Source organism: Callospermophilus lateralis, chromosome 10, assembly GCF_048772815.1.
Source record: "Callospermophilus lateralis isolate mCalLat2 chromosome 10, mCalLat2.hap1, whole genome shotgun sequence".
NCBI lineage: Eukaryota > Metazoa > Chordata > Mammalia > Rodentia > Sciuridae > Callospermophilus > Callospermophilus lateralis.
In genome coordinates this window covers 56765250-56792685 of record NC_135314.1, presented here as the reverse complement: position 1 = coordinate 56792685, position 27436 = coordinate 56765250, and the positions used below count along the sequence as shown (strand labels likewise).

Here is a 27436-nt window from a genome sequence, read left to right as displayed (position 1 = left end):
GGGAAACACATAGGTTCTTTGAACTCCTCAGGAGAAACAGACGATAGCCAAACAGACCATATAAGTACCCTGATAAAAAGAATGAATTATCCCAAGGAACAGTGACAGGGATACTGTCTTCAAAAGATGTTCAGAGAAATCATCCCATATGGTGACATTTGATAAGAGGCCTACAGAAAAGGAAGGGACAACCTTAAGACACAGGAAACAATCCGAGAAGACCTGAGACAGAGTGCGTCTGACCTCTGGAGGATTGTCAACAAAGCCTGTGTGGCCAGGGCAGAGTTAGTGAGGGAACAGGTCTGCAAAGCACCAGAGGCCAGACTGTATGAGGCCCTGTAGGCTATGGGAAGGACTTGGGAGATCGTCCTCAGTTCGATGGGAAGGGATTTGGATTTAATTTTCAGTGGGATGGAAAGTCACCAGAGGCTTTTGAACAATTATGCTTATATGTATGTATGTATATGTGTCCATATACATAGGCACAGACATAGATATAGGTATAGATATGTTGTGTTGGTTTTTTTTTTTTTTTTTTTTGGTACTGGAGATTGAGACCATGGGCACTCTTAACAGTGAGTTACACTGCTAGCTGTTTTTATTTATTTTCATTTTGAGACAGGGCCTCACTAAGAGGATGTCCTTGAACTTGTAATTCTCTTTCCTCAGCTTCCTGAGTATCTGGGATTTACAGGCATATGCCACCACACCCAGACAGAAATAAGTTTTTAAAGGGTTATCTTGGCTTGAGAAGCTAGACTTAGGGCAAAGATGGAAGCAGGGAGATCAGTTAAGAAGCAATTAGCAAGAACAAGTCAGGTCCTTCAATAAATTAAGGGGCACATGAAAGAAAGATGAGTAACAATAGAAATGAGAGACAGTGGGTGGTACTGTCTGATGGCATGTGCTTCCAAGGAACTGGGTTTTTCATCATACAATGATGTGTTTTACATGTTATATTGTAATTCATATACTTAGTAAATAATATTTCATGTAACATGGCATATGTTACGTATTTTATAAAATAAATATAAATATTCTATATGATGATATATAACTCTACAGAATTATGCATTTAATGTGTTTGTCTATGTAATTGAATGTGGGTGAGCAGGAAATCAGAGCAAGACTCTTCTTACCAGAAATACCATCTGGGTCATGAACATGCCTGGAAAACCATTCCTGGCCTAAAACAGAGAATGTCTTAGAGAAACACTTAAAAGATAATGTCCCCAAGGTCTCCAGATGAACACATAATCCTGTTCCTCTGATGGTTCCTTCTCTTTGCTTCATACAGAGCCGCCACCCTTCCCATAGCATATTGAAGTTCAGCTCAGGCTGTAGTACTTCTAGATCTTCTTAGCCACACCTACGCAGACCTTCTCTTGGGTATTTTCTACACATTCTTCTGATAATTATGGACATCAGTGGGTGAGGAAACCATGCATTGAGGTGGAGGAGAGGAAGATTTGAAGGGAGGAAAAGTATCTGTTGTAATCTAGAAGAAGGTATCCAGCAGGCAGCTGGAGATAGGCAACTGGAACTCTAGCAACAGTCATGGGCTGGAGATAAACGTCTATGAATTATTAACTTACACTTGGCACTTGAATCCATGGAAAGAGAGGAGAAAAAGTGAGAAATCCAACAGGCATTTGAACCAGGAAGTTGGAGATTGGGGAAGAAGAGAGAGTTTCAAGGAGAAATGCCCCCAACAGTGTTAAACATTCAGCAGTGTCATCAAATGGACTGAGGTCAGAAAACTGTACTGGGCTTGGCACTGATGGGAAGTTACTGGCACCTTTGTTGGGAAAGTTTCAGTAAAGATGTGGGGAGTAAAGGCAAATATTTCTGTTCACTTTTTCACGGAGTTTGACTATAAGGCAAAAAGAAACTAAAAACAGGAGCAGAGAGGAAGTGTTTGAAGTAACTGCTGTAAGAAGGAACAGGCCAGTGGGCAGGGTGGTTAGCCCGGGGGTCATTTTAATGAGTCTGGACTCCACAGATTTGCAATGTCAGCAGTCAGTACAATGAAATCATTTCCTTCAGGAGGGCTCAACCACTTGATTGTGAGAACAGATAGGTAGACTGAAAGTAGAGTATCCTCAGGATGAATTTTACAGAGACAGGGACACATTTATTAATTGCTGGCAAGGAATCATTGGAAAAAACATTGTTGTGCTGTCCAACATGATAGCCACTAGCCATATGTGCTTATTTAAATGTCCATTAGTTAAAACTAAGTAAGGTTAAAAATTCAGTTTCTCTCTCCAGTGCTGCAAAAAAATAAAAAATGAATCCAGTTTCTTAGTCACATTAGCAACATAGCAAATGCTTAAAAGTTGCAGTGGCTGGTAGTTACCGCATTGTTCAGCCAGGGAAAGAACATTTCCATCACCTTGGAAGTTTCTTTTGGAAAATGCTACAGGAGCGGATCTAGACTGGATAAACTTAGGTCTGGATGAAGAGGGAGAACACCAGCAGAGGGAGAAAGCAATAGTAATACTCAGAGGAAGAGGAGGTTGTGGACAGGTCCTCCCTGTTCTCCTGTATATGAAGGGGAGGACTCTAGGGATGGAGCTGCTGTAGATGATGAGGTTCAGGGTTATCATGGGAGTGGGGGCTGCTGAAAGAGTCTGTGGATAAAAACCTATGGGGTTGGCAAGGTGTTTTGTTGGTGGACACATCCATGATGAAAGCACCAAGTTTATGGCAAGAATTGGTGAAAAAGACCTTGTGTGTGATGCCCAAATCCTCACTGAGCAAGGAAATAGTGAGGATGATTAGTGACTAACGATAATAAGAGACGAACAACTCCAAATGGGGAGGTTGTTGCTCAAAGTCCCTGTGAAGTGAAAAAAAAACAAGCTGTGGTTAGGAGACAAATGGCTTCCGTTGGGTAGGACCAGATCCCAATAACAGAACGTAGGAGAAAATGTTTACTAAAGAAGTTAAGGATATAGAAGAATATATTACAGTGGTATGCAGTTTCCAGAGGGCCTAATAAAGCTTTGGAAGAAGTTTAGGAAATGAAGAGAAAATTCATGAGCACAGAAAAACATAGAGAGGACCCTTGAATGTGTCACCTACGTTTGGGCTGATGGCCAGGAAAACTGAAGTTCCCATGGGGGAACTGACATTAGCAGACTATGAGGTTTGTGTGTCATTCGCACAGTATATTGCTGAGAAGGTCCTTAAGTGTCCTAGGGAACAAACTGCTGATCAGGAAGATGTCCAGCTGAGTTCTTGATGCCCTAGCTCCTGACATCCTCACAGCAATCAGTTATGGCTAGACCATCTCTCTCACCCAAGTGCTGAAGAAGGGTGAGATTCTCAATGCTTTCCACCAGTGGAGTCCCAGTGGGTCCAGCTGCTAGAGGACCTATGCTCTGGGGTCCTAACAGTGGGTGCCTGAAGCTACTTAGGGAAAACAGACCTTGAGTCATATCTTCTCCATATGATCAGGAGGGGGTTAGCAAGATGCCTCATGTCTAGCTTTGAGTGATATCATGAAATCCAGTGGTTGGTGAGGAGCTGCAGAGTGGAACCTATGAAATACTTTCAGTTCCACTCAGAATGGACTAGAGTGATTTCCACCCCATGGTGTGGAGAGGGGATTTGAGGAGGAATAGATAGAAGTAAATCTGCCCTGTCTTCTTCTCTGATCCACTCTGAAGATGGAAACAGAGAACATCTACAGCAGCTTCTCAAATGGGAGTTTTTGTTATGATGCAGATTCTGACCCAGAGCTCTCTGGTGGGGACAGAGGTTCTGCACTTCTGACCTGGCCCAACACAGTGCCAATGGCCTGGTCCATAGATCACTCTTTCGGTTGATAGGCGAAGAGGAGAGCAATTTGATGGGGAGAAGAGAAAGTCCTGTATAACCTTTTGGAGAAAGGATTGCAGCAGAAAAGTTGGACTAGTCTATGAGTGGAGAGAGTAAGTGAGAAGGAGAAAAAGTACCGTGTGTGGGGATCTGTTGGATAAAACTCTGTAAATCAAGATAGAAGAAACTATAGATGAGATCCTTCCCAAGTCTGAAGGCACAATCAATAGCTGAGGCACAACATAAAATTGACCAATTAAAAGTTGCAACTGGGTCATCTGCCCTTTGTCATATAGCAAATTATACCAAAATCAGAATGTATTCCCCAGAGACAGTGCTGGAAGTTTCTACAGTAGGTGGCACTGTTGCATTATTAGTAAGAGCTCAGCAAAAGTGCCACAAAAGATCCAGGTTTGCTTTGCATGTAATCACCAAATTCAGTCACTCTTGCTGAGATCCTGTTTTCACTGTTCTGAGTACCTAGGTAGGTATCCCCTCCTTCACAGAGTTCTAGTGAGAGTAATATAATAGGCCATGATGTAAAATTTCCGCCTTAATGTCACCGTCCCTTTGCTGAAATCCTGAACGATGACTCTTTATTCAGAACCCACTCTGACTTCCTCCCCAAGGCAGCATCTAAGCAGGTCTCCTGCCCTGCACTTCCCTTCTCCCACTACTTCTTTGCCAAGTCTCAAGTAATTCTGTGACCCAGAAAGACCCTACAAAATCTGTGATAAAAAAAAAAAAAAAAAAACAAAACAAAAAAAAACAACCTGTGATCAATCACATTTAAGGAGTTGAGGGATACAAATCCTTCCCCATAGACCAATAATATGTCTATGTCCTGGGGGGACCAAAGCCTTTCCCTGCTCTCTCAGCACCTCCCCTGTGGATTGTGAGTTTCCAGGAGAAGTGTAACCTGGAAACAACAGGTCTGTGTCATCTGGGATTTCCCTAGTACTCCTAAAACACATGCTCACCTTCCCACCTGTCATTCACTCCCAGCATTTCACTCGTGTGTCTTAAATGGTCTCTGACCATCATAACCCCCAAACTACCCCCATTTCACCCAGTTCTCTTTCTGGTCCCTGAAAGAGCTTGGAGAGGTCACTGAGCATAGATACCTTGGCTAACTATTTGAGTCAAACTGTTTCTGTCCTGGGGAGAGCTGGTCATGGTGGGAGGTCTATAAAGGGAACTGTTTGAATTTTCAGAGATATTACTCAATGTGGCCCCCAACTAATGAAGCTTAATAAAAGGAGAAATAGCAAGCTGACTAGCAATATCAGCAATCCTTTCACCATAGTAGACCAAGAAACAAGGAGATAGGGTGGGGCAAGGAGGGCTTTGGGGGTGATATAGCAGTTATGGAGCCTGTTCCAGCTATAGTGATGAGAATTAATGTTCAGGCTGTGGGAAGTTAACAGGTAACTGAACCAACTGTCTGACTCTCAGGAATTCACAGTCACAGAACGGTACAACTAGACTCTTCTAACACTTAATCCCCCCACCCCCAGTTCTTTAAAGAGATGAGGAAACTGAGACTCATAAAGATTGCGGTTTGCACAAGGCCATGCATTCAGTTAACAGTGAAGCAAGAACCGAAGTCCTAATTGCCAGGTGTCCAGCATGGATGCAGAGTTTCAGATCTTTTTAATAAAGAGTTCTTCAATCATTGCTGATGAGATAGCACCTGATATCATATAAAAAGAAACGGAGGACTGGGGTTGTGGCTCAGTAGTAGAGTGATTGGCTGGCACATGTGAGGCACGAGATTTGATCCTCAGCACCACATAAATATAAATAAATAAAGGTATTGTGTCCATTTACAACTAAAAAAATTTTAAAAAGAAATGGAGTTGGTTGTTCTTTCCTCTTGTTTCTTCCTTTCCTAATCTCCACCTCTTCTTTTCCAGATGCTGCCTCCCTCAAGAGTCAGGCTTCTTTCAACGAGACTGCAGACTTGCCTTGCCAATTTATAAACTCTCAAAATATAAGTCTGGGGGAGCTTATAATATTTTGGCAGGACCAGCAAAAGTTGGTTTTGTATGAGCTATATTTAGGCAACGAAAAGCCTGACAATGTGGCTGCCAAGTATCTGGGCCGCACAAGCTTTGACCAGGACAATTGGACCATGCAACTTCACAATGTTCAGATCAAGGACAAGGGCTCCTATCAATGTATTGTCCATCACAAAGGACCCCAAGGAATTGTTCACCTATACCAGATGACTTCTGAGCTGTCAGTGTTTGGTATGTAGACCATGGGTGTTCAGATCCTCATCCTTGTCAGATAAGACTGCAAATGAGGAGAGAAACATTGGAGTTGGGAGCTCCATCGGCCCCAGGAAGGGATATCATGGAGAGAAGGCAGAAAACAGTCATTTCTGGGAAGTCCATTTAAAGGGAGCACAGGTTCTGGGAGTAGGGAACTGAAAGTCCCTACGTACTTTTATAGTTTGCTTCAGAAGAAGGAGCAGAAGGAATATTCTTTGGGGACAAAATAGAGCCTGCTGAACAAAAGTCATGTGGCCAAATGAAAATCATGGGTCATTGTGTCTAGCCAGAGCAGCCTGGAATCATTGCATTCATTTGCTCCTTTGGTCCAGGTTTTCCTATTCAGTAAATCTTGGCCTATAACTTCTAGTAACAGCTGACTGATTTGGGTTTTCGCCTCAACCTTTTATAAGTTGCTATGGATGATCTGCCGCACCAACCATAAGCCCAGTAGACAGAAGGGAAATAACTCAATTAAACATAACACACAAAGAGACAAACCTGCTGCTTTCACAAGACCTTGAAAAACCTAAATGTCACTACAGATTTTTAACAAATTGTCATACCATAAAATTAATGGTTTCTGTTCCATTACTTTCTGTTATATTACTGTACTTCTATTAATTTATAGATTCTGTATAGATTTGCAATCACCACTATATACAGGGTACAGAACATTTCCATCACCCTAAACAATTTCCCTTATGACATTCCTTTGTACATAAATCTAGTTTTGCATCCAGTAGTTTCATCATTTTGAAAGTGTCACATAAATGAAGCCATACATTATATAACCTTTTTAAGACTGGCTTCTCTTGTTGAGCATAATACCTTTGAGTTTTATCCAAGTTGTTGCAGGTATCAAAAATTTGTTCCTTTTTACTGCTGAGTCCCATTCTATTGTTCATCCATTCAACTATTGAAAGACATTGGGTCGTTTCCAGTTTGGGGCTGTCATGAATAGAGTTGTTATAAACATGCATTTATGGGTTTTTGCGTGAACATAAGTTCTCATTTCTCTAATGTAGATACTGAATCCAGATTAATTCTTGATGAAACAGGTAAAGGAAGATCAGCACCTATTTTGAAACCACAGAATAAAAACAGAGGCAAAAATTGACCATGAATGGGGAGCTGCTGCCCTGCAACCCTGTGTGATTCAAACTAGGCATCAGGGATCTCAGGACATTTAAATAAGTTCTAAATCAATGTTTTCAGAGTGTTACCAGGTACCACTGGAGAAGCATGTGATTTAGTTGTAAAACTTGTAAAAACAGTTTTGTTTTTTATTTCAACATGTATTAGAAGAACTATCACTTGTTTAACCTATGATTTCATTTGCTATTTAGACTAAATAAGGTCTGGCAATTCATCTCTACAGACCACATAAACTACAAACAGAATACTCAAGTAGTATGTTGATATAGCAAAAATTGGAAAAATGACATGTAAATGACTGCTATTTTAGAAATATACAATAAATTGTAAATTTATTTGAATTTATTTGTAGAACTTGAAAACTAGTTAGGAACTATAGAAGAAGAGCAAGAGATTTGGCAGTCAGAGGCCTACGTGTCAGGTCTGGGGACCACGTGCCTGTGGTCCTCATGAGCCATAAGAACAAGAATGGCAATCAAAGGCAAGAGAAACCCTGTATTTAGATCATGTGTTTTCCCTGTAAGTGGATGGAGTTGGCCTTCATCCTTTAGTATGTAATGAAGACATTGGACAGTTGAGCCAAAAAATCAGTATTCTGAATTTCTAAATCCAAAGCCCCCACCCATTCACCACTGTACTACTAGGGTTTCTAAATGAGACCAGAGCATGTCTACACCATGAAGTCGGTTAGTTTCTGGTGGGACTTTAGCTCAATCCCTTTCTGCTCTCCTATTCTGGTGACCTGGAATGTACCCCTTGGGAAACTTGGGTCCTACAAGCAGACCAGGTGTCCTGACAAAGACTCTACTCCCTGGAGTAATAGCTTAATTTTAAACCTTTGGTGAGTTCATTTCAGTCCCATCTCTCAGAGAGCATGCCCTTGATTTGGATATGCAGGAAGTAAGCATTCTTCCATAATAAACGGTTATTATATGGTCCTCCCCAAGGGCTAAGACCTATATTTTAGACACTTTGGGGTTCCCAGGTATGCCTTAATGAGTTCCCAGATCAGGCACTTAATTATTGACTGTTTTCTTATTTATGTATCTAAATTTAGACTATTTTTTCGTATCTCTATTCTGTTTCCAGCTAACTTCAGTGAACCTGAAATAAGGCCACTTTCCAATATAACAGGAGATTCTGGCATAAATTTGACCTGCTCATCTAGTCAAGGTCATCCACCACCTTTAAGGATGTATTTTGTTCTAGAAACCCAAAACTCAACTGTTGAGCATGATGGTGTCATGGTGATATCTCAGGATAATGAAACAGAACTGTACAACGTTTCTGCCAGTTTGTCCGTTCCGTTCCCCGATGACACGAGCAATGTCACTATCACCTGTTTCGTATGCACGGCCTCAGGGACGCTTAAGTCTCCACCGTTCAATACAGGTAAAGCTGCTTCCCTAGGCTATTTCTTTCACTAGGTATTATACACAAATGCTTGAGGCAAATCAGCCAATGTTCCCAGCTTGCTAGGAAACCTCCTACCAGGCCATTTTATGATAGTACTAGGGAAGATCAAAGTGGAGGGCTCCTGATGCATCTGAGTGATGCAGAGTCCAGGAGCCCGTGAACCTGTGGTGCACTTGAAGGAACAGGTGCTTACCCCTGAAACTGACCATCCTTTGGGCTATCCTTGAATGGAGGATTTTGAAGGTTTGGGCAGGAAATGCAGAAATTTCTCTAATTCTAACCTTAGAATTCTTCCTTTGATTAAAACACACACACACACACACACACAGAATGTTCATACATATAGTACTCATTAGGAATATAGAACTCTTCTAGACATTGTTTATTATGGGATAGAAACTAAAAGGTATGAGATGTCCTCCCTGTTCTTGAGGATCTTCCAATACAATAGAACCTGAACTCCATGGTGGGTACATATGGAAAACAGAATTCTAAAAAGATTGAATCAGAATCTAAATTATATTACATGGAAATATATGACTAAATTTAAAACAACCAATAATCAGTTTTAAGGGCACTCACGGACAGGCAAGGTATTTGGGGGTTAGGGAAGCCTTCCCAAAGAGGTGAGACCTTATAATACCATAAAAGATCCGTGGGCTTAATAAGTGTGGTGAGGAGAGGGGAGGGGATTCCAGATGACAGACTCTCAAATTAGTTGTGACTTCTTGCTTAGAAAAATTCGGAGATAGTTCCTAGGCTGAGCAGGTGAGAGGACCACAAGAATTAGCTGATCTGACATAAGGGCAAGAGATACACCAAAGAAACACAGAAATGCTTGTGGCATGTTCATGATGTACTCTAGGAACTGATCCAGCCGGAGGAAGGGCTTAAATTAAGCAGCACCCACTAATGGGAGCCTGATGTCTCAAAGTCCCAGCTTTGCCTCGGAGAGTACACATCTATATTTGAGGCCCCATTTTGAGGAACAGTAACTGCAAACTTCCCTCCCAGAATAAAGGCAATCTGCACCCACACTGTTCCCATCACGGTTTGATCTTAGCCTGACCTCTCCTCCCATTCATCTGCCTTCTGTTGGCCTTGGCCCTTTCTCTGGTCTGGCCCTTTGCTTTGGCCCCTCTGATGACTCCCACCTGACCCTTTGTTCCAATCCCTGGATTTGCTGCCTCCTTGCTCCTAGTATCTCGTTCAAACATAATTGGCCTCCAGACTTACTCTCAGGAACATCCCCAAGAGCTAGTCCCCACAAGCCACTTTTACAACAGTGTCGGTCCCTATCCTGGACTAATTTCTTCCACTCAGAGAGTTCAGCTTCTGAGAGTCCAGTAAAAGGTGGGTCACCCAGCCCATTCTGGTGGCTTTAACCGCAGCCTCTCTTATCCTGATAGAAGCCTCTCAAAGTTCTGGGTGAAGTTCAGTACCTTCCTATAGCTACCAGCTTCTCCATTCAAGACTTACCTTGGACCCTCCATGTGGCTCCTGTTTACAAAGAGCAGGGTCTTGCCACGATGGCCTTATTGTGGCTTAAAATTCTGCAGCTTCTCAACGGCTGCCCAAACTTTTCCAGGTACCGCCATCTTCAGAAATGTTTTAGTCCAGCTCTAACTGCCTTGGAAAGATAGGGTTTGTCTCTCTGGGTCCCTGTTCTATGGGTTGATCAGAGATAGGTTAGACCTTGAGCCAAGGAACTTTTTCAATGCCAACAGGTAGCAGTATCCATATTGAAAATAGAACCCCCTCTACTGGGACTGCCAACCAGGTTCAAGTGTAATAAACTGGGACATACTCAACAGGTATTAAATGTGGCCCTCAATGCTAACAACTTCTCTCCTTACTGTACCAGGCACAGGGCAAGTGTCCAAAAATTGTATTAAGCTAACGGGAGACCAGCTGATTCTATTTTTTTCTTGCGGTTTGGGATTAACTACAAGAACTGTTCCCCCAAGCTGCCTAAAAAGTGAGCCACTCAATTTTCTAGCCCAAAACCTATTTTTCAACTTCCCAGAAATGTAGGAGTTCCTATGCAAGGAAGTTAAGTCCTGACCTCCAGGGAACTGATTTTGACCCTGACTTCTCAGGCAGGAAAAAAAATATCAGCGGGGTTTTCTTGTACATAAAATTCATGTTGAGGAAGCCTGCTGTGACCTCAGTGGGAGAAATGACCACACAAATGTAAACTGGAGGTGGAGGGCCTGTGAGGAATGTTCTGTTTTTTTCCAGGTGAGAGGAGTCTAGAACCTGATGTAGAGATGCCAGTGGACAGGGGGATCCTGACAAGGGACTTCACATGGACGGGGGAGCAGGGCACTGTCTGAATGAATGCAATCAGAGCCTCAGCACAAATATTTTACCCAGATCCCTGTATCATGCCCCAGGTGACCCTCTCCTTTGAGATCATGGTCGGTGTCATCCCCACCTTGGGGAGGGGAAGGCTGCTCAGACCAAGCTCAGAGATGCTGGCTTGATTCTTAGGTAGCTACCAAGGCCCTGAGCCTGGGGATTCCTATGGCCTCATATTGTGGATTCCCGGCTCCTCTGGCTCCCTGGGCACTCGAGTCCTGGGGAAATGCTGGCAAGCACATAAAGAAAACAGCAGCAAATACAATCCTTTTATAAAAGAGTTGCTGGCTGATTGAAATGTGTGGTCATTTCTAGTTCTTTCAACGGACTCCCCGGCTCGTAAAGACCAAACATACCTGGCTGCCTTTGGACTCTTGATCATCTTGAGCATGATATTTGTGGTGGTGTTGTGTCTAAAAAAGCAGAAGCGGCGGCGGAGGCAGCAGCACCAGCAGACTGCCGGCTCTTCTGAAGGTGATTAGTGAGTATTTGTCATCTCTGCAGATGCCACCTTGCAGCTACTTCCCCATCAGCTGCCTCTGGAGCTCGTTGGCTGAGCCCAGACTGGCCAAAAAGTCAGTGACTTGTTGGAGGAAAAGGTTTTCCCTTGGGGTTTGGAGGGTCCACAGGACTCTGCAGGCTGATGGTGTTGCCCTGAACTTTTAGAAAAGGCAGCATTTTGAACTGAAGTCTAAACATGCACTTTGGGTTTCTAGCCAAAGCTGACTATTACTTGCTTTACCTCCCTCACTACCACTCACCTTATTGTGACAATAATTTTGATAAAGTGAAGTGGTGAAAACAATTGTAAACAGTGGAGGTTATGGACTTGGTCGTGTTCCAGCAAGAGTGTTTGCTAGATGACAAGACTTTGTTTTTTCATTTCTAAAGGTCTAGGCTTCCTATGAAATAAGTTAGATGCATTGTTCACCATTGACTTGCAAATAATATATTAATTTTTTACTGAATACAAAGTGCTACATATCTATTATCAAGTCTACCCCAAACAAAAACCATCTCAACTCCACTCCAGAGAAAAACATGGTTATGCAGACACCATTTTAGGCATTTTCTAGATTTTCCTATTTATAAATCTATGTTATTATTCATAATTGGGATAATATAATAAGGATTATTTTCACATGTTATATAATACCATCTGACCTGTTTTCTAACTTTGTTATGCCAAATGTAACAAGACAATTTTCAATGTCATAAATATCATTATACAGCATCATTTTAAAGAGTAGCAAGATATTCCATTATGTAGCTATGCCCTAATTTATTTACTGACCAACCCCATTTGTTGGATGCTTGGGTTCTTCTAATAGCTTTGCTACTACTATAAAACGCATAGCATGGAATAGCCTCCTCACTGATTTCTGTTGTCGTGTCTAATGAGGGCAAAATGGTGCCGGACTCTATAATAATTCCATGCCTATTTGTGGTTTGGGCTGGTCTGAGTAAGATAAGATTGGACTTTATATCCGTAATTGCCTCAGTAGTAGTTTGGTTGGTGTTGATAATGAAGATAATAATTTGTGATAGAAAGCACAAGAGGAGTAATGCTTTTGGCCAGCATTGTATTTGAGATTTCAGTGTACATATTTTAAGATCTATTTGGAAAATAGATGGATGACATTTAGGAAATAGATGGATGGCAGTAATTCATTTCATTCTGCTGTATTTTGAAAGGGGGAAATTAGGGGAGAAAGGCATGCCTTGAAGTAGAAGGATGACCATTAGAGAAGAGGGAGGGAACAAGAAAGAGAGAGAGAGAGAGAGAGAGAGAGAGAGGAGGGGAGGGGAGAGTGCATGGGGCAGGGGAAAGGGTGTTGGGGAGTGAAATTGATCAAATTATATTTTTATGTATGTAAAAATGTGACACAATGAAACTCCCTATTCTATATAATTGAAATGCACTAATTTAAAAACAAAAAAGAAATAAGAAGACACCTTAATAATGATAGCTTTGGGGTCTTTTGGCTAAGATCACGTACAGAGTTGCTTTCATAAAAAAAAAATTAAAAAGAAGGGGAAATTGAGGAATAATTTTCAAATATCAATAAACTACTACAAAGCTTTATAGCAGAGTCACTCAAACTATCAAAGTATGGAGTGAACTGAGCCATTTCTATGAAAAAAAATATGTGAAAGTATAATATTCAGAGCACAGACATTTCATGCATCTCCAGATTTTGACTTTTCAAGATGAAAGTTTTGAGCTTCTCTTTCTTTCAATCTCTTTCAATTTCATTCCATTTAGAATGACCCAAATATGCAGAAGCAATCTTCATCTTGGGAGTAAGCTATTTCCTAAATTTGCTTTCACGTTGAAATGATCAGTTTACAATTGAAACAAAAAAGAAGGGATTGAGAAAAAGAGACTAAGAATATTTCCCTGTAAGATACATAGAAAATTTTAGGACACTAGATAAGTGAGTTAAAAGAGGATGCATGTGTATGCAAGATAGAAATTGAAGGAGGGTTAAAGAAGCTATGTGTGTGCACATAAAATGGTCACTTTGTAAAAGGCAGAAGACATAACTGGGCATGCTTATAATGGCCCACGCCTGTAATCCCAGCAACTTGGGAAGTTGAGGCAGGAGGATTCCAAGTTCAAGGCCAGCCTTGGCAACTTAGTGAGACCCTGACTCAAAAATCTCAAAATAAAGATGATTGGGGATGTGGCTCAGTTGGTAGAGCGCTTTGAGTTCATTCCCTAGTGACACCCTCCCACCCACCCACACACACACACACACACACACACACACCCACACACACACAGAGGCAGAAAACAAGAGGCAATTGTGCATATGTTACCCTCAAGAAAGTGATAAAGATATTGGTAGGAAAAAGTTGTACAGTCAATTACATGTGCCAGCTAGTTTGGCAAAAAAAAAAAAAAAGAATTCTTGATACCTGTGGAGGGAGGCATGCCACATACAAACATCATGTAAGTACAAGATGTTTGTAAATTTGAGTTCTGTAGCCTTGGCAATATCTACCTTCACTTTGTGGCTACTTCTGGCATTGGCTTTGTGATAAGTAGAATATTGACCCTAACGTAAATGTCCACCTCCACCTCCTAAACCTTCGAACCTATAATATGCTATCTTACGTGACAAAGGGGATTGTGCATTGACAATTAAGGTACTGAGCCTGAAATGAGGAGATTAGCCTGAATTATCCAGGCAAATCTAATCTAATCACATGAGTCAGAGACCCCAGGTTTTGAACTTGGAGAAAGAAACCCATAAGCCAAGGAGGGTGGACCACCTGTAAAGGCTGAAAATGGCCTTCAGTGGTCAGTCAGCCAATAAGGAAATAGGGATATTAGCTGTACAGTCACAGGGATTTGAATTCTGTCAACAGACATGGAAGCAGTCATGATTCAACCACAGAGATGAAAGCCTATTGATAACTAGTAGGAATTTCTTCAAAAATGGAACTTCCCACTAATCTAACATTAAACCTTTTCTCAGAGGACATAGTCCTCAAACTAAGCATTAAAAGTCACATCCAGGGCTGGGGTTGTGGCTCAGTGGTAGAGCGCTTGCCTAGCACATGTGAGGCACTGGAGTTTAATCCCCAGTACCACATAAAACTAAATAAACAAAATAAAGGTATTGAGTTCATTGACAACTAAAAATATTTTTTTAAAAAAATGGTCACATCCAGATTTTGTTTGTTAATTTTCTATGCCTCAACTATACATATTTACCTTATTAGGCCATGTCAATAAATAAAAAAGAAATGCCAAGGTTATCCTAGTTGGTTTCTAATCCCTCCTTCCCCCTCCTCCTCCTCCTTTTTCTCCTTCTCTCTCTCTCTCTCTCTCTCTCTCTCTCTCTCTCTCTCTCTCTCTCTCTCTCTCTCTGTCAAATAGGACATATAAAGAACAAAAACCTGTAACTATGAGTTACTGTCTTTGTCCATCAGAGTTGCCCCCATTGGTTTACCCACTTGGGACTTGTTGGCTGAAGCCTGTGTATAATAGGACTAAGCAAAACCATCAGGGGTTACAACCAGCTCCCTGGAACAAACAGAAGAGTCTCATCTCTCTCAGCAATGATTTCTTAAAAGCCAAGTGTCTTTTACAAAATACATCACCTTTAGTCAACATTTAAACAGAAACCTTCACAGAGTTTAAAAACCGAAAGTTGATGATATCATCTCATTTGCCCTTCAAGATGCTAAATTGATAATCAAATCCAAAAGTATAGAAACAGATTTTTTTTATTGTCTGCTTTCATTTTTAAATAGGGGCTTTTTAAAAATACATGATTTTGTAATAGGTTTGAAAGAATAGTTTAATAATTCTGTGTTGGTCTACAGACATCTGAAATATATTCAGCTCTAAGCACCACTCTTATTTTTTCTTAGAAGTGTCAATGTTTTCAAGAGGAACTTTGAAAATAATAGAACCTAACCCAGATCTATAAAGTGTCTGGGAGCTCAGTAAAACAAGACAGAGCTCACGTGTCTTAGCTCCTTCTGTGTTGCTATAACAAAATACCCAAGACCAGATGCTTTATAAGAAGTTTATTTTGGCTCATGGTTTTGGAGGCTGAAAAGCTCAAGCTTTGGCAGCCACATCTGGTGAAGCAGATAGCCTCACATAAGGCAGGTACATGACAAAGTAGTGCATATGGAAGAGCACGTGCATAAGAGGAGACCAAGGGAAGGTGGCAGGCTTTGTAGCAACCTGCTCTTGCAGCAACCAACCCAGTTCTGTGAGACCTAACCCACTCCCATGAGATGGGCATTAATCTCTTCCAAGGGTAGTATATAACTACCTCCTAGTAGGCCTCACATCTTAACATTACTCCACCTCTCATGACCCGTACCCTGGACACTGGGATTCCAGCACATGGATCTTTAGAGGACAGACCCCATCCAAACCACAGCAACTGAAAATGTTGAGCTGAGAAAAAAACCCAAAAAGAAAGACGTGCTGCTTCAAATATCTGAAGAGCTGACACAGGATACAAAGATTACACTTACATGGGTGGCCCCAAAGGACATCTCAGTGAATGAAGGTTATAAGAAAGTCCAAGGAAACAAGAGACACTTTTCTAACAATTAAAAGTCTTAAAATTGTGTGGAAGAAATGGACTTCTGCATTCTTCCACAGATTCACTACTACAAGAACTGTCCTTCTGCCATGAAAAAATAGAAATCAGTAAAAATAAAAAAAAAAGTAACAGCTGGTTTCAGACCTTAGTCAACAGGCAGCAGGAAAAAAAAAAAAAATGTAGCCCGAGAGAAGGAAAGGTGAGAGGAGCCCTATGATTGCCCCCAATTTACTGCCTACGCTCCAGGCTGCTCTTAAGTAGGGGAAGTCCTGGTACCAAAACTAGAAAAGGACATTGCAAGAGGACTCAAACAACCCTGTGAGTACAGATGTCAAAATTCTTAACAAAATTATAACCCAAAATCTAGCAATATATTAAAAGCATGCTACACCAGAATCAAGAAAGGCTTATTCTAGGAACACAGAAAAGCTGAATATTCAAAACCAATGAATAAAATTCACCACATTAGCAGACTAAAAGAAAAACCATGTGATCATGTCAAGGAACACAGAACAAAGCTTTTGACAAAATTAATACTCATTCATAATTTTTAGACAGGAAGAAAAACTCTCATAAAAGTAGGAATTCAAGGGGAATCCTTCAACTTAACCAAGGACATCTACCAAAATTCTTCCCTTACCATGATATTTTCTGGTAAAGCCTGATTGCTTTCCCCCTGAGATTGGGACTAAGACAAGGACATTCACTCTCACTGCCTTTGTTCACTGGAGGAACTGGCCAGCACGCCAAGATTAAAAAGAACAAACAATGAAAGGCACACAGACTGGAAAGGAAGAAGAAAAATTGTCTTTTTTTTTTTTTTTGGCAGATAACATGACTGTGTTTGTAAAAACGCCTATGATCTATATCTGGGAGGAATATACCATGGATTGAACTCAGGGGCGCTCGACCACTAAGCCACATCCCCAGCCCTATTTTATATTTTATTTAGAGACAGGGTCTCACTGAGTTGCTTAACTCCTCGCTTTGAACTTGAGATTCTCCTGCCTCAGCCTCCCGAGCCGCTGGGATTACAGACATGCACCACCTCACCCAGCACCTATAATCTATTTAAAAGCTATAAGAGCTAATAAGTGAGTGTAGCAAAGTCACAGGATAAAGGTCAAGATACAAAATCAAGATCTATTGTATTTCTGTATAGTAACAGTGAACAATAAAACTCTGAAATAATGTTTAAATATAATTTACAGTAGCACCAGATAATATTAAAGTTTGGGAATAAATTTAAGAAAGAAAACACAAAACCCATATGCTGAAACAAATTTAATGAAATCAAGTATAAGACCTGTATACTGAAAGCCACAAAGCAGTATTATTGATGAAAATGAAAGCCAACCTAAATAAATGAAGATAGAAGCCACATTTACGGATCAGTAGACAAAATATTGTTAAGATATCAAGTGCCCCCAAATTGATTAATGGATTTAAAGCAATCTCAATCAAAATCTCGAAAGAATTTTTAGTAGAAATCAAAAAGCTGGTTCTAAAGTATATGGAAATTAAAAGAAGCTACATGGCCAAAGGAATTCTAAAAAATAAGAACAAAGATGAAAGACTTATGTCACCTAATTTTAAGATCTACTGTAGAGTTATATTAATTGAGACAATGTAATATTGTTTAAAACTAGACACCTCAATCAATGGAACAAAACAGAGTAAAAAAATAAATTCACATGGTTAACCAATTTGATACAGGTGCCAAGGTAACCCCATGAAGTGATGGTGTTGGGAGAATTAAAGAGCCACATGGGGAAATGTGAACATACAAAAAAATGACTGAATATGGATCATAAATGCAAATGTGAGAGCTAACATTTAAAAGACTTCTGAAAGTAAACATAGGAGAAAATCTTTGTGGCCTTTGATTAGGCAAATCTTCTAAGATAGTTCCCAGAAAACCCAAATCATATCATATAAAGATAAAATTTATAAATTGGACTTCATCAAAATTAAAAACAAATTTGGTCTTTTTTTGTTTTAACAGATACAACTTTTTTAATACCTTTATTTTATGTATTCACTTTTTGTGGTGTTGAGGATTGAACCCAGTGCCTTGCACATGCTAGGCAAGTGCTCTACTACTGAGCCACAACCCCAGCCCACATTTGGTCTTTGACTGTGTTAAGAAATCAGAAAGTGAAGGGGCTGGGGTTGTGGCTCAGCGGTAGAGCACTCACCTAGCACATGCGAGGTACTGGGTTCAATTCTCAGCACCACATAAAAATAAATAAATTTTAAAAAGTTAAAAAAAGAAAGAAAAGAAATACCCAATCTTTTAAAAAAAGAAATCAGAAAGTCAAGCACAGGCAGGGAGGAAACATAATGTTTGCAAAATACCTATCTGATAAAGAATGTATATCTAGAATATATAATTATATATTACTACTGATTAATAGGAGATAGTCCATCATTTAACAAAAGAACATATTCATACAATGAAAAAATTTTAAGCTATAGAAATAATGGGCTCCTGGTAATATGCAACAACACAGATGAATTTCTAAAGTATTCTTCTAAGTAAAGAAGCCAGGCACAATACTGTACATTATACAATCCCATTCATATTTATATCCTTTTTATCGAGATTCAAGAAAAAGCAGAACTAATGTGACATTAAGCAGATCAGTGGTTACTAGGGGAAAAGATATTGATTGAAAGAAGGCAGGAGGAAACTTATACAAATTTTTTTTTCATGATTTTGATTGGTTACGTAACTGCATACTTAAAAAACTCACCAAACCGAATGCTGAAAATTATTGAATTTTACTGTTCATTAATGTGAAACTGTCAATGAGAGGAAGTGTTCAAATGACTCTATTTGTAGTAAAAATTGAGTCACAAAACAAACAAGGCTATTGTTGAGAGGATTTCCGTGGTCCCTAAATTCCTCCAAGGGTGCCCAAGTGAACAACACTTAAGACTGTGCAATTCTGAGTGGGACAACAGTACGGAGACAACAATTAGGAAAACCTAGAGGAAATACATCCCAAACTGCATCTGCAGCTAAGTCTATACAAATAGTAATTATGGCTTGGGAGTTCTGACTGGCTACAGAATTCCATTAGGCCTGTGCATGCAACAGTGGGTACTATCTGTTTGGTGGCATCACTGGGCATCAACATCCGTTTAAGCATCAACATCTTACAAAGTCCTTTTCCTTCACCTTCTAAACTTGCTTGAAAAAAAAAGAATTGGAAATTCTTTTTTTTTTTTTTTTTTTGACCACGAAATGATTGTTAAAACAAAAGGTATTAACCCTTCCAGTGGTATTTTTTATTTCAGGAAGGATAGAGCTTTAATTGGAAAAAAAAAATCGATGTCCAACATTAACACTTAAAACACAGGGATCAAGAGAAGGTTTTTTGGATGCAAGGAGCTCCTTTCCTGTCCCTGTGAAATGGCCTCATTTCAGTAACCATCTCTTTCATGCATGAGGCCATCACAATGTCTGAGTCCTATGACTTTAAAATCCCTTCAAGTTTTTCCTGTTTTCATATGTATGAGGAATACAATTTCTAAGGTTGTTTTTGGTCTGTTTCAGAAACCATCAAAATGGAGAGTGAAGAGACCAAAGAAAGGTGAGTCCTGACCCTGCAGCAATTGCTGAAAGAGGTCTGATCCCCCGAGGGTCTATGGTTTGAATAGTCTGGAACCTGAGCCTGCTGAGACCTCTGCAAACAGGAGCTCACGGGGGAGGGAGAGGAAAGTGAGACTGGTCAGTCAAGCCACGGTCATGTAAAAATGAATACCCAGGGTTCTGATGAGGTGAGCATGGGCTGCGTCTTATTCACCATGGTAACTCAGCTCCTAGCACAGTGCCTGAGCTAGTGAATGCCCTGCATCTGTGGGATGAATAAAAGAAGAATTGAGGAATAATAATACGTTCTCTTCAGCCTCGGTGCCTTTGCATCTGCTGTGCCCTCTACTTGGAAGGTTCTTCTGCCACTGCTTCACCTCATTCTTCAGATCTTGCTCAAGCAGCACTTTCTTAAAGCCCTTCCCCAAACTAGATCATGTCCACCTGTTAGAGTGTCTTGTGGATCCCTGGACTTTTTCTTCAAAATGGCAGATTATACTCACCTATTTGTGAAATTATCTTATTAAACTCTATGAAGAAAACTAAATTAAACTCTACGGAGGGCAGAGACCTATCAGATAAGACCATCATTGCACCACCAGCACTTAGCACAGTGCCTGGCATATGGTAGGGGCCCAATCAGTATTTGTTAAATGAATGAAAGAATGCATGAAAGTTCCTGATTATAAATCCTTTCACAACATAATATAACCAGATTGTCTGGACTCCCATCCCTTTTGAGGAATTGGGCTCTCCAGAATAGCAAGACTCTGACTGCCTGGTCATAGGGTCAAGCAACCCTCGATCAAAAACCTGGCCACAGAGACAGGGTCATGACCCCCAGGGCACTGAAGCCACCAGAGTGCTCTGCACTAATCCAGTGATTCTAGCAGCAAGACTAATTGGGGAGCCAGGGTACAAGGTCCTGCCTGTCTTGTCAGACGCAGTTCAGAGATGGTCTAGAAGAGCCTATAATGAGAAGACAGCGGAGAATCAGCACAGGGCTGGGACAAGGCCAGACAGAAATGCAAGCTCAGCCGGACACAATGGCACACACCTGTGATCCCAGTGGCTCAGGGGCTGAGGCAGGAGGATCACTAGTTCAAAGCCAGCCTCAGCAAGGGCGAGGAGTTAAGCAACTCAGTGAGACCCTGTCTCTAAATAAAATACAAAATAGGACTGGGGATGTGGCTCAGTGGTCGAGTGCCCCTGAGTTCAATCCCTGGTACTCCCCCATGCAAAAAAGAAAAAAAAAAAATCCAAGATAACCGTTGAAGGAGGCAATGATGACGATGTAGACCAGGGTTCTTTTCTCCCACCTTCTCCATCTCTCTCTTCAATAATTTGTTTCTATTCATTGTTATTACGATGGTCCCCTTTGTCTGCCTTATCACTGAAACCTAGAAAAATAAAGTGGTATTACATGAAATCTCACCCAATCCTCTTTTTTTTTTCTTCTATTTTTCCAGAGTGGAAATCCATGAACCTGAACAAAATGATGAAGAAGTTCAGTGTATTGTTCACTATTCAAAGACATCTTCAGGCAACCATGATGCTACACACTTTTAATTAAAGCACAAATTCCATATAAATATTCATGTCCCTTTTGCTCTGTAAGTTTTGGGGCAGCCTTTTTTGATTCCTTGCTGGAGATGAGAGAACATGACCCTTAACTAATGGGGGCTCCAAGACTCCTTCTGAGTGAAATACCCTCCCTAGAATATCAGCTCTGTTCCCGGTGCCAGGAAGCAGATTGGAATTTTCTATCTGCTCCTTTTACTTTCAGAGCGCACTCACGGGCTGAGCCCACCTGAATGACTCCTTGCCTGGAAATAATGTCTAGGACCAGCGCCTCCGACTTCAGATCGGATCCCTTTCTTAGTTTTACCAAATTTGTTTTTATAGGGAACTCCTAGTTCTGAGAACAGTTACTTTTATCTGCCTCCAAACTCTAAGGTGGTGCCTCATTTCATTCTCTGAACTTGGAACTGAACAACTACCTCTTCCACCGGAGTAGGAGTTATGTATCTTACAACTTTCTCGTGTTCGTGTTAATATTTTAAGATATAAAGAAACAAATACTGTGAGAATGTAATTAGCATGTTCTGAAGAAAAGCCCACCACTTGTAAGGAATGCTTTCCCCCTTCAGGATGGTAGAGAATACAAGGACCTAGTTAGAGTACAGGCCACAGTGAGGGGAGCACCTCCATTTTGGGAAATCAGGAAAGATGAAGAGAAACTAGTTCTGGATCCTGGAGCCGTTTCTGTCTGGCTTGCCGCTGTTATTGGGAGGATTCACCTGCCCAATAAGCAATTAAGCAAGTGTTGGCAGAGAGCATTGAGGAAGCAGAGAAATGCTGCGTCTCATGAGCCCTATTTTCTCTGGAATAAAAAAATGACTCAGATGCAAGAGAGACCACCATGCTCTTGGGAAAACAACAAAAGATTTCAACCAACAAGATACACATGAAATAAATGGTTTATCGGGTTCTTTGAGAAGTCTCAAAGAAGCCACAGATGGACAGTCTGTCCAAATGGACTTAGACAAACAGAAGTTTCCCTGGTGGTCAGTGAGGGATTTTGATGATAGCCGAGTTATTGTGAAGTTTCATCGGATTGGAAGCAGAGCTGGGGAGGAGAGCGCTCACCTGGATGACATGAGTGGACAAGGCCAGGACTCTTCCAACCCATGGTCAAGAGAGAGGAGCTGGAGTGGAAGTAGGAAGGCCAGGCTGCAATCCTTAGCCGGTGGACGTCCTGAGGGATATGAATGGCCCACAGCAGGGCTAGCCAACTGAGGACCATTTGTGTTGGAAACAGTGACTGGAAAACTGGATACAAGCAAGAGAGAACCCAGCAGAAATGAGTTGGAAAGCCTGGCTGTAACGGTGGCATAGCAAAGGAGGGACCAGCCTCAGTCCAAACCCAAAGGGATCTTTAGGAGGCCCAAGTCTTACAAAATTGTTCTTTATATTTTCCATAAAAGGCTGTGGAGGGTTGTGGACTGCTACCAGAGTCAGGCTGATCCTTGGGATATTACCATCCGTGCATCCTGCCCCTGCCTGCCCCTAGCTGGTTGGTTTCTAGTATGTTTTGTATAAAGTAGTTATCAATAAAGAGTTTTGGTGCAATTATTTAAGCCTGCATCTTCTATAATACCCAAGACTTGTAGCCCGATGTCCCCCTGGGTCCTCTTATGCACTTCCTTTCCCCAGCATCTTTGTAGCTGGACGTCTTCGGCTCCTTCTCTCTTCCCCCTAACCGTTGCAGAAGGGGAGCTTACGGACCCCTACATATTTATCTCAGTGGTGGAACTTTGAAAAACAAGTGAGAGAGGTTGTTTCTGAGGACAACTAGGAAATTCCGAATAAGAAGGATACCTGCTTTTACGTTTGTAACCTTTCACACTCAGTAATTTTTAAATGATGTGCTCACATGTACGTTAAACAACTGTTTAATATAAAGCTATTTCCTGAAAATACTCTGACTATAAAATCATGGTTATAAAAGCATACACAGACATAGAACTGTAACATGTGAGAAGGGCCAGGAAGTTTCTGAAAGAAAGAAAACTAGACTCTGTGAGGGCAGGGATATGACGGGCTTTATCAGTGGATCCCAGGCAACAAAGGCAGTGCTTCAAAACATATTTGTTTAAAGATTGAATGAAACATGGACACGCCCTTTGGTGAAGGCATCACTCCTCTATATACTAAATTCTCCAGGCCTGCTGAGTTACAAGTGTGGGGGAAAGAAAGAAAGAAAAAAAAAAAAAGAGAGAGAGAAAGTTGAATGGGGTCATCGGTTATAATAGCACCTAGTTTGGTGACTGCGTGTTTACCGTACCGTGTGCCAGCTGCTCTTCTAAACCTTTGAACTCATTATGCCTTTTAATCCTCACAGCCACCCTGAGAGGTCGGACATGGGATGGCCAACCCATTTTGCTGAAGAAGAAAGCTAAGCTCAGAGATGTCCAAGTAGTTTATCCCAATGTGGTTCACTTAGTAAGTGGGGAAAGTTAGAAAGTAGAGCTGGGGAAATTGGGAGTCACTCCCCCATCCCCACACCCCACTGTATTTCTCGGCCTCTCTAGCTATGACAGTTGTGTACAGGTTGAACGTCTCCACTGCATCTTGCACTGTACCACCTCAGCCCCTTCTTTTCTCGGGCCCCTATTTACTCCTTGCAAGAACACAGTCGTCGCTCACTACCCGGCTGTCCTACCCTGCCAAACGAACAGGAGTCAATAGTGGAAAAAGCTCTCCCTCCCATTCCTTTCGCTGAGCCACACCACCCTGACCTCCAGCTTCTTTGTCTTTCCATAGACACACTCTGCCTATGTGTGTGCATGTGTCTGTGTATTCTCCTTATTTGAGCAAATTTGTTTTTTCCTACACCAGAGTCTAAGAAAATCAAAAGTCTCTTGCTAGGATCATTAAGAGAGACACCAGGTTTCACGGTAACACTTCATATTAAAAACATACAGCTATATTTTATCAGTTTTCAGTCTTGCCCATATGCTAGCAACTTGTGGGGGGGGTCCTAAAAGTGAGGTTCTGATGCAGCCACATCAATGTTTATAGAAGCTAAATTCATAATAGATAAACTATAGAACCAACCTAGGTGCCCTTCAATAGATGAATGGGTAAAGAAAATGTGGTAAAGGTACATAATGGAATATTATTCAGCCATAAAGAAGAATGAAATTATGGCATTTGCCAGTAAATGGTTGAAACTGGAGACTATCATGATAAATGAAATAAGCCAATCCCTAAAAACCAAAAGCCAAATGTTCTCTCTGATATGCAGATGCTAACTCACATTAAGCAGTGGGAAGGGAAGAATATCCAATGAAGTGTATTGGATATGACAAAGGGGAATGAAGGGAAGGGAGAGGGAATGGGAATAGGAAAGACAGTAGAATGAATTGGACATAATTTTCCCATGCTCATATATGAATACACGACAAGTAAAACTCCACATCAGGTACGACCACCCCCAAATGGGAAATTGTACTCCATGTATGTATAATATGTCAAAATATATTCTACTGTCATATGTAACTACAAAGAACAAATAAAATCTTTCTTGTTAAAAGTGAGGTCCCATTGTCCATCTGTTCACTCCAGGAAGAGATACAGACAGACATGGAGTCCTGCACCATCCTTAGACACAAATTTCCAAGCCTGCTCCAATCTGAACAAATAACACCCTCAGTCTGGTGAACAGCTGCCATTCTGAACTGGATCTTCTATCTCCTATGCTCCATTTAATGGTCTTTCTTAATTTACTCCCTGCCTTGAGGGAACATATCCTCTAGAAGTCTTCTTAGAAAGAATAGAGGAGAAGTAAATTTAATGAGATTTGGGGAACCTGAGCATGTCTTTATCCTACTTTCCCACTTTATTAATAATTCGGCTTGCTATAGAATTTGGGGTTGGGAATAATTTTCAATATCTATATCTTCCAGTGTTGCTATGGAGCAATCTTCAAATATTCTGACTCCTTTTTATGTGTTTGATTTTAGGAACTTCTCTCCGGTGTTTTTGAAATTTTGTCATAAAATGTCTTCTCATCAATTGTGATTAACACTTAGGTGACCTTTTCTACCTGGAAACTCGGGTCCTTTCCTCTGTGGAATTTTCCTGAATTACTTCCTTGATCATTTTCTCCTCTCTGTTTCTCTAATCTCTCACATTAGAATGTTGGATTCCTGGATGTTAAGTCTCTTCACTTGAGTCTCCTGTTTTCTTATCTTTCTTGCCTGTTGTTTGTCTTTTTGTCTTTTGTTCTGTTTCGTAAAGATTTCCTCGACTTTGTCTTTCAAACTTTCTTTTGAATTTTTAATTTCTGCTACCATGTTTTATTTCTGCTACCATGTTGTTGTTCTATGAATATTTCTTTTTACAAGGAGGCTGTTTTTAATGACTGCAATATCATCCCGTAACTCTCTAAGGATATCAATATAGGGCATTTGTTTTAAAGTTTTATTTTCCAAGTTGTTCCTTCTTGTGATCTATATCATTCATATTAAAAGATTCCTCAGATATTTGATGATCCTTGATTGACTGTTCATGCTTAAAAGTGGGGGAATTAAATTTTTTTTATTTGTTCTTTTTAGATGTACATGACAGTAAAGTGTATTTTGATATATTGTACGTACATGGAGTATAACTTGTTTTAGTTAGGATCCCATTCTTGCAGATGTACATGGTATGGAGTTTCATTGGTCATGCAGGAATTAAAATTTTGTTTGGAGGATCTGAATGGATGGATGAACTTATCAACTTCAGCTTCACTGTAAGGGGATCTGGGGTGGTCCTTTGTTGGGAAACCATCTCGTCATCTTTTCCATTGGGCTGGTGTTTTTTCACTCTTGTTTGGAAGGTAGAAGTCTGGCTTCCAGAATTTGGGTGCCAAGTGAGGAAAGAGGGGTGCAGGAGTTAGGTGGGGGTGGGGCGCCTGCCATCTTTGTGCATTAGTGTATGTAATCCATGTGTCTTCAGCATGGCAATCCCATCCTCAAATGTGTGAGATGTTGCCCAATTCAAGCTCTCTGCTTTATCTGCTCCAGAAAACAATATTCCATATTTCTGCTGGGGTTAGAGAAGGAAATTGCCCAGTGGTAGTATGAAATAGGAGCTTTGGCTCTAATTGCCATTCAAACAACTGTCACCTATTCTCCTTATTTTAGCCCTTATTCTTCTCCCAACCTTAACTCTAAATTGTCTCCAGTTCTGCCATTCCTGAGTCTTCTAGGCATCCTGGGCTGTCAACTGGGTTGTTTTCTAGGAATTCCCACTTAGGATTTCAAACACTTGTCACTACCATTGCTTTTCCTATTCTTGAACTTGCTAATTTTTGCCATTTAAATTAAAAAATAATTTTTCCTTAGTTTTAGCAGAATTTTAGAGGATAATGAAATTGGATGTGTGTATTTAATCTTCCATCTTATCTGAATTAATTTTAGAACTCTACCATGAGCTACCTTCAACCTAAAACTCAAAATCATCAACTTCAACTTTAGTCAGCTCCTTACCAATCTTATTTTACCTTCTGTTTCTATTGGGAAACCATGAACCTGACAGATTTAATTAATAATCATTCTCCAAATATAGCTTGTATTATCTTCACTGATGATCTTCTGTATCTCCAGAATCCCTCACTCTCAATTAATTACATTCTTGCTCATTTTTAAGCACAGCTTAAGCACATCCACCTCTATCAGGGCATATACCTCACTACTACCATGTCTGCATACAGTTGACACCATATCCTTGGGTCACAATACATCTTCTAACAGTAATTAGTGTCTGTCCCAATACTCCTCTATCCCACTTAAAGCCATACAGAAAAGTTTCAGGTTTCCCAGAAGCAAGTATTTTTGTGTTGTACACAGAATTAATCCTAAATCTCTTGGTCTGGGTAGTTTCATGTTATATGTTCCAAATTTTTTCCAAGTATCCTGGTATCTGACCACCAGTTGCTGCCTGTCCTTGTTGCCTATGGTAACCCCAACACTTAGACCTGATAACCAGCTCTTCCTCCCAAGTTACAACCTTGGCTTCCCACTCTAAGTATGACTTGGATTTAGAAACAACAATCAAACAAAAATACTGCATTTGGCCATCTAGGATGATTCTCCTATAGGACCTATCTCATCCTCCAGGACCCATTATTTCAGAGCATTCACATCGACCAAGAGGCGGGATGGTAGAGCAGG

The 27436-nt window shown here is 40.7% G+C and overlaps 1 protein-coding gene across 2 annotated transcripts in view; it reads left to right on the top strand.

The window, feature by feature from the left end:
- Nucleotides 1–22769, top strand: part of Cd86 (CD86 molecule) — a 68468-nt gene extending 45699 nt beyond the window's left edge. For both annotated transcript variants that reach the window (XM_076868290.2, XM_076868289.2), the window contains exons 3-7: nucleotides 5742–6077; nucleotides 8349–8651; nucleotides 11352–11510; nucleotides 19677–19713; nucleotides 21182–22769. In XM_076868290.2, the coding sequence (XP_076724405.2) occupies nucleotides 5742–6077; nucleotides 8349–8651; nucleotides 11352–11510; nucleotides 19677–19713; nucleotides 21182–21281 (935 nt within the window). In that variant the 3' untranslated portion in view covers nucleotides 21282–22769. The remainder of the gene's footprint in view (nucleotides 1–5741; nucleotides 6078–8348; nucleotides 8652–11351; nucleotides 11511–19676; nucleotides 19714–21181) is intronic.
- The last annotated feature ends 4667 nt before the right edge of the window (nucleotides 22770–27436 follow it).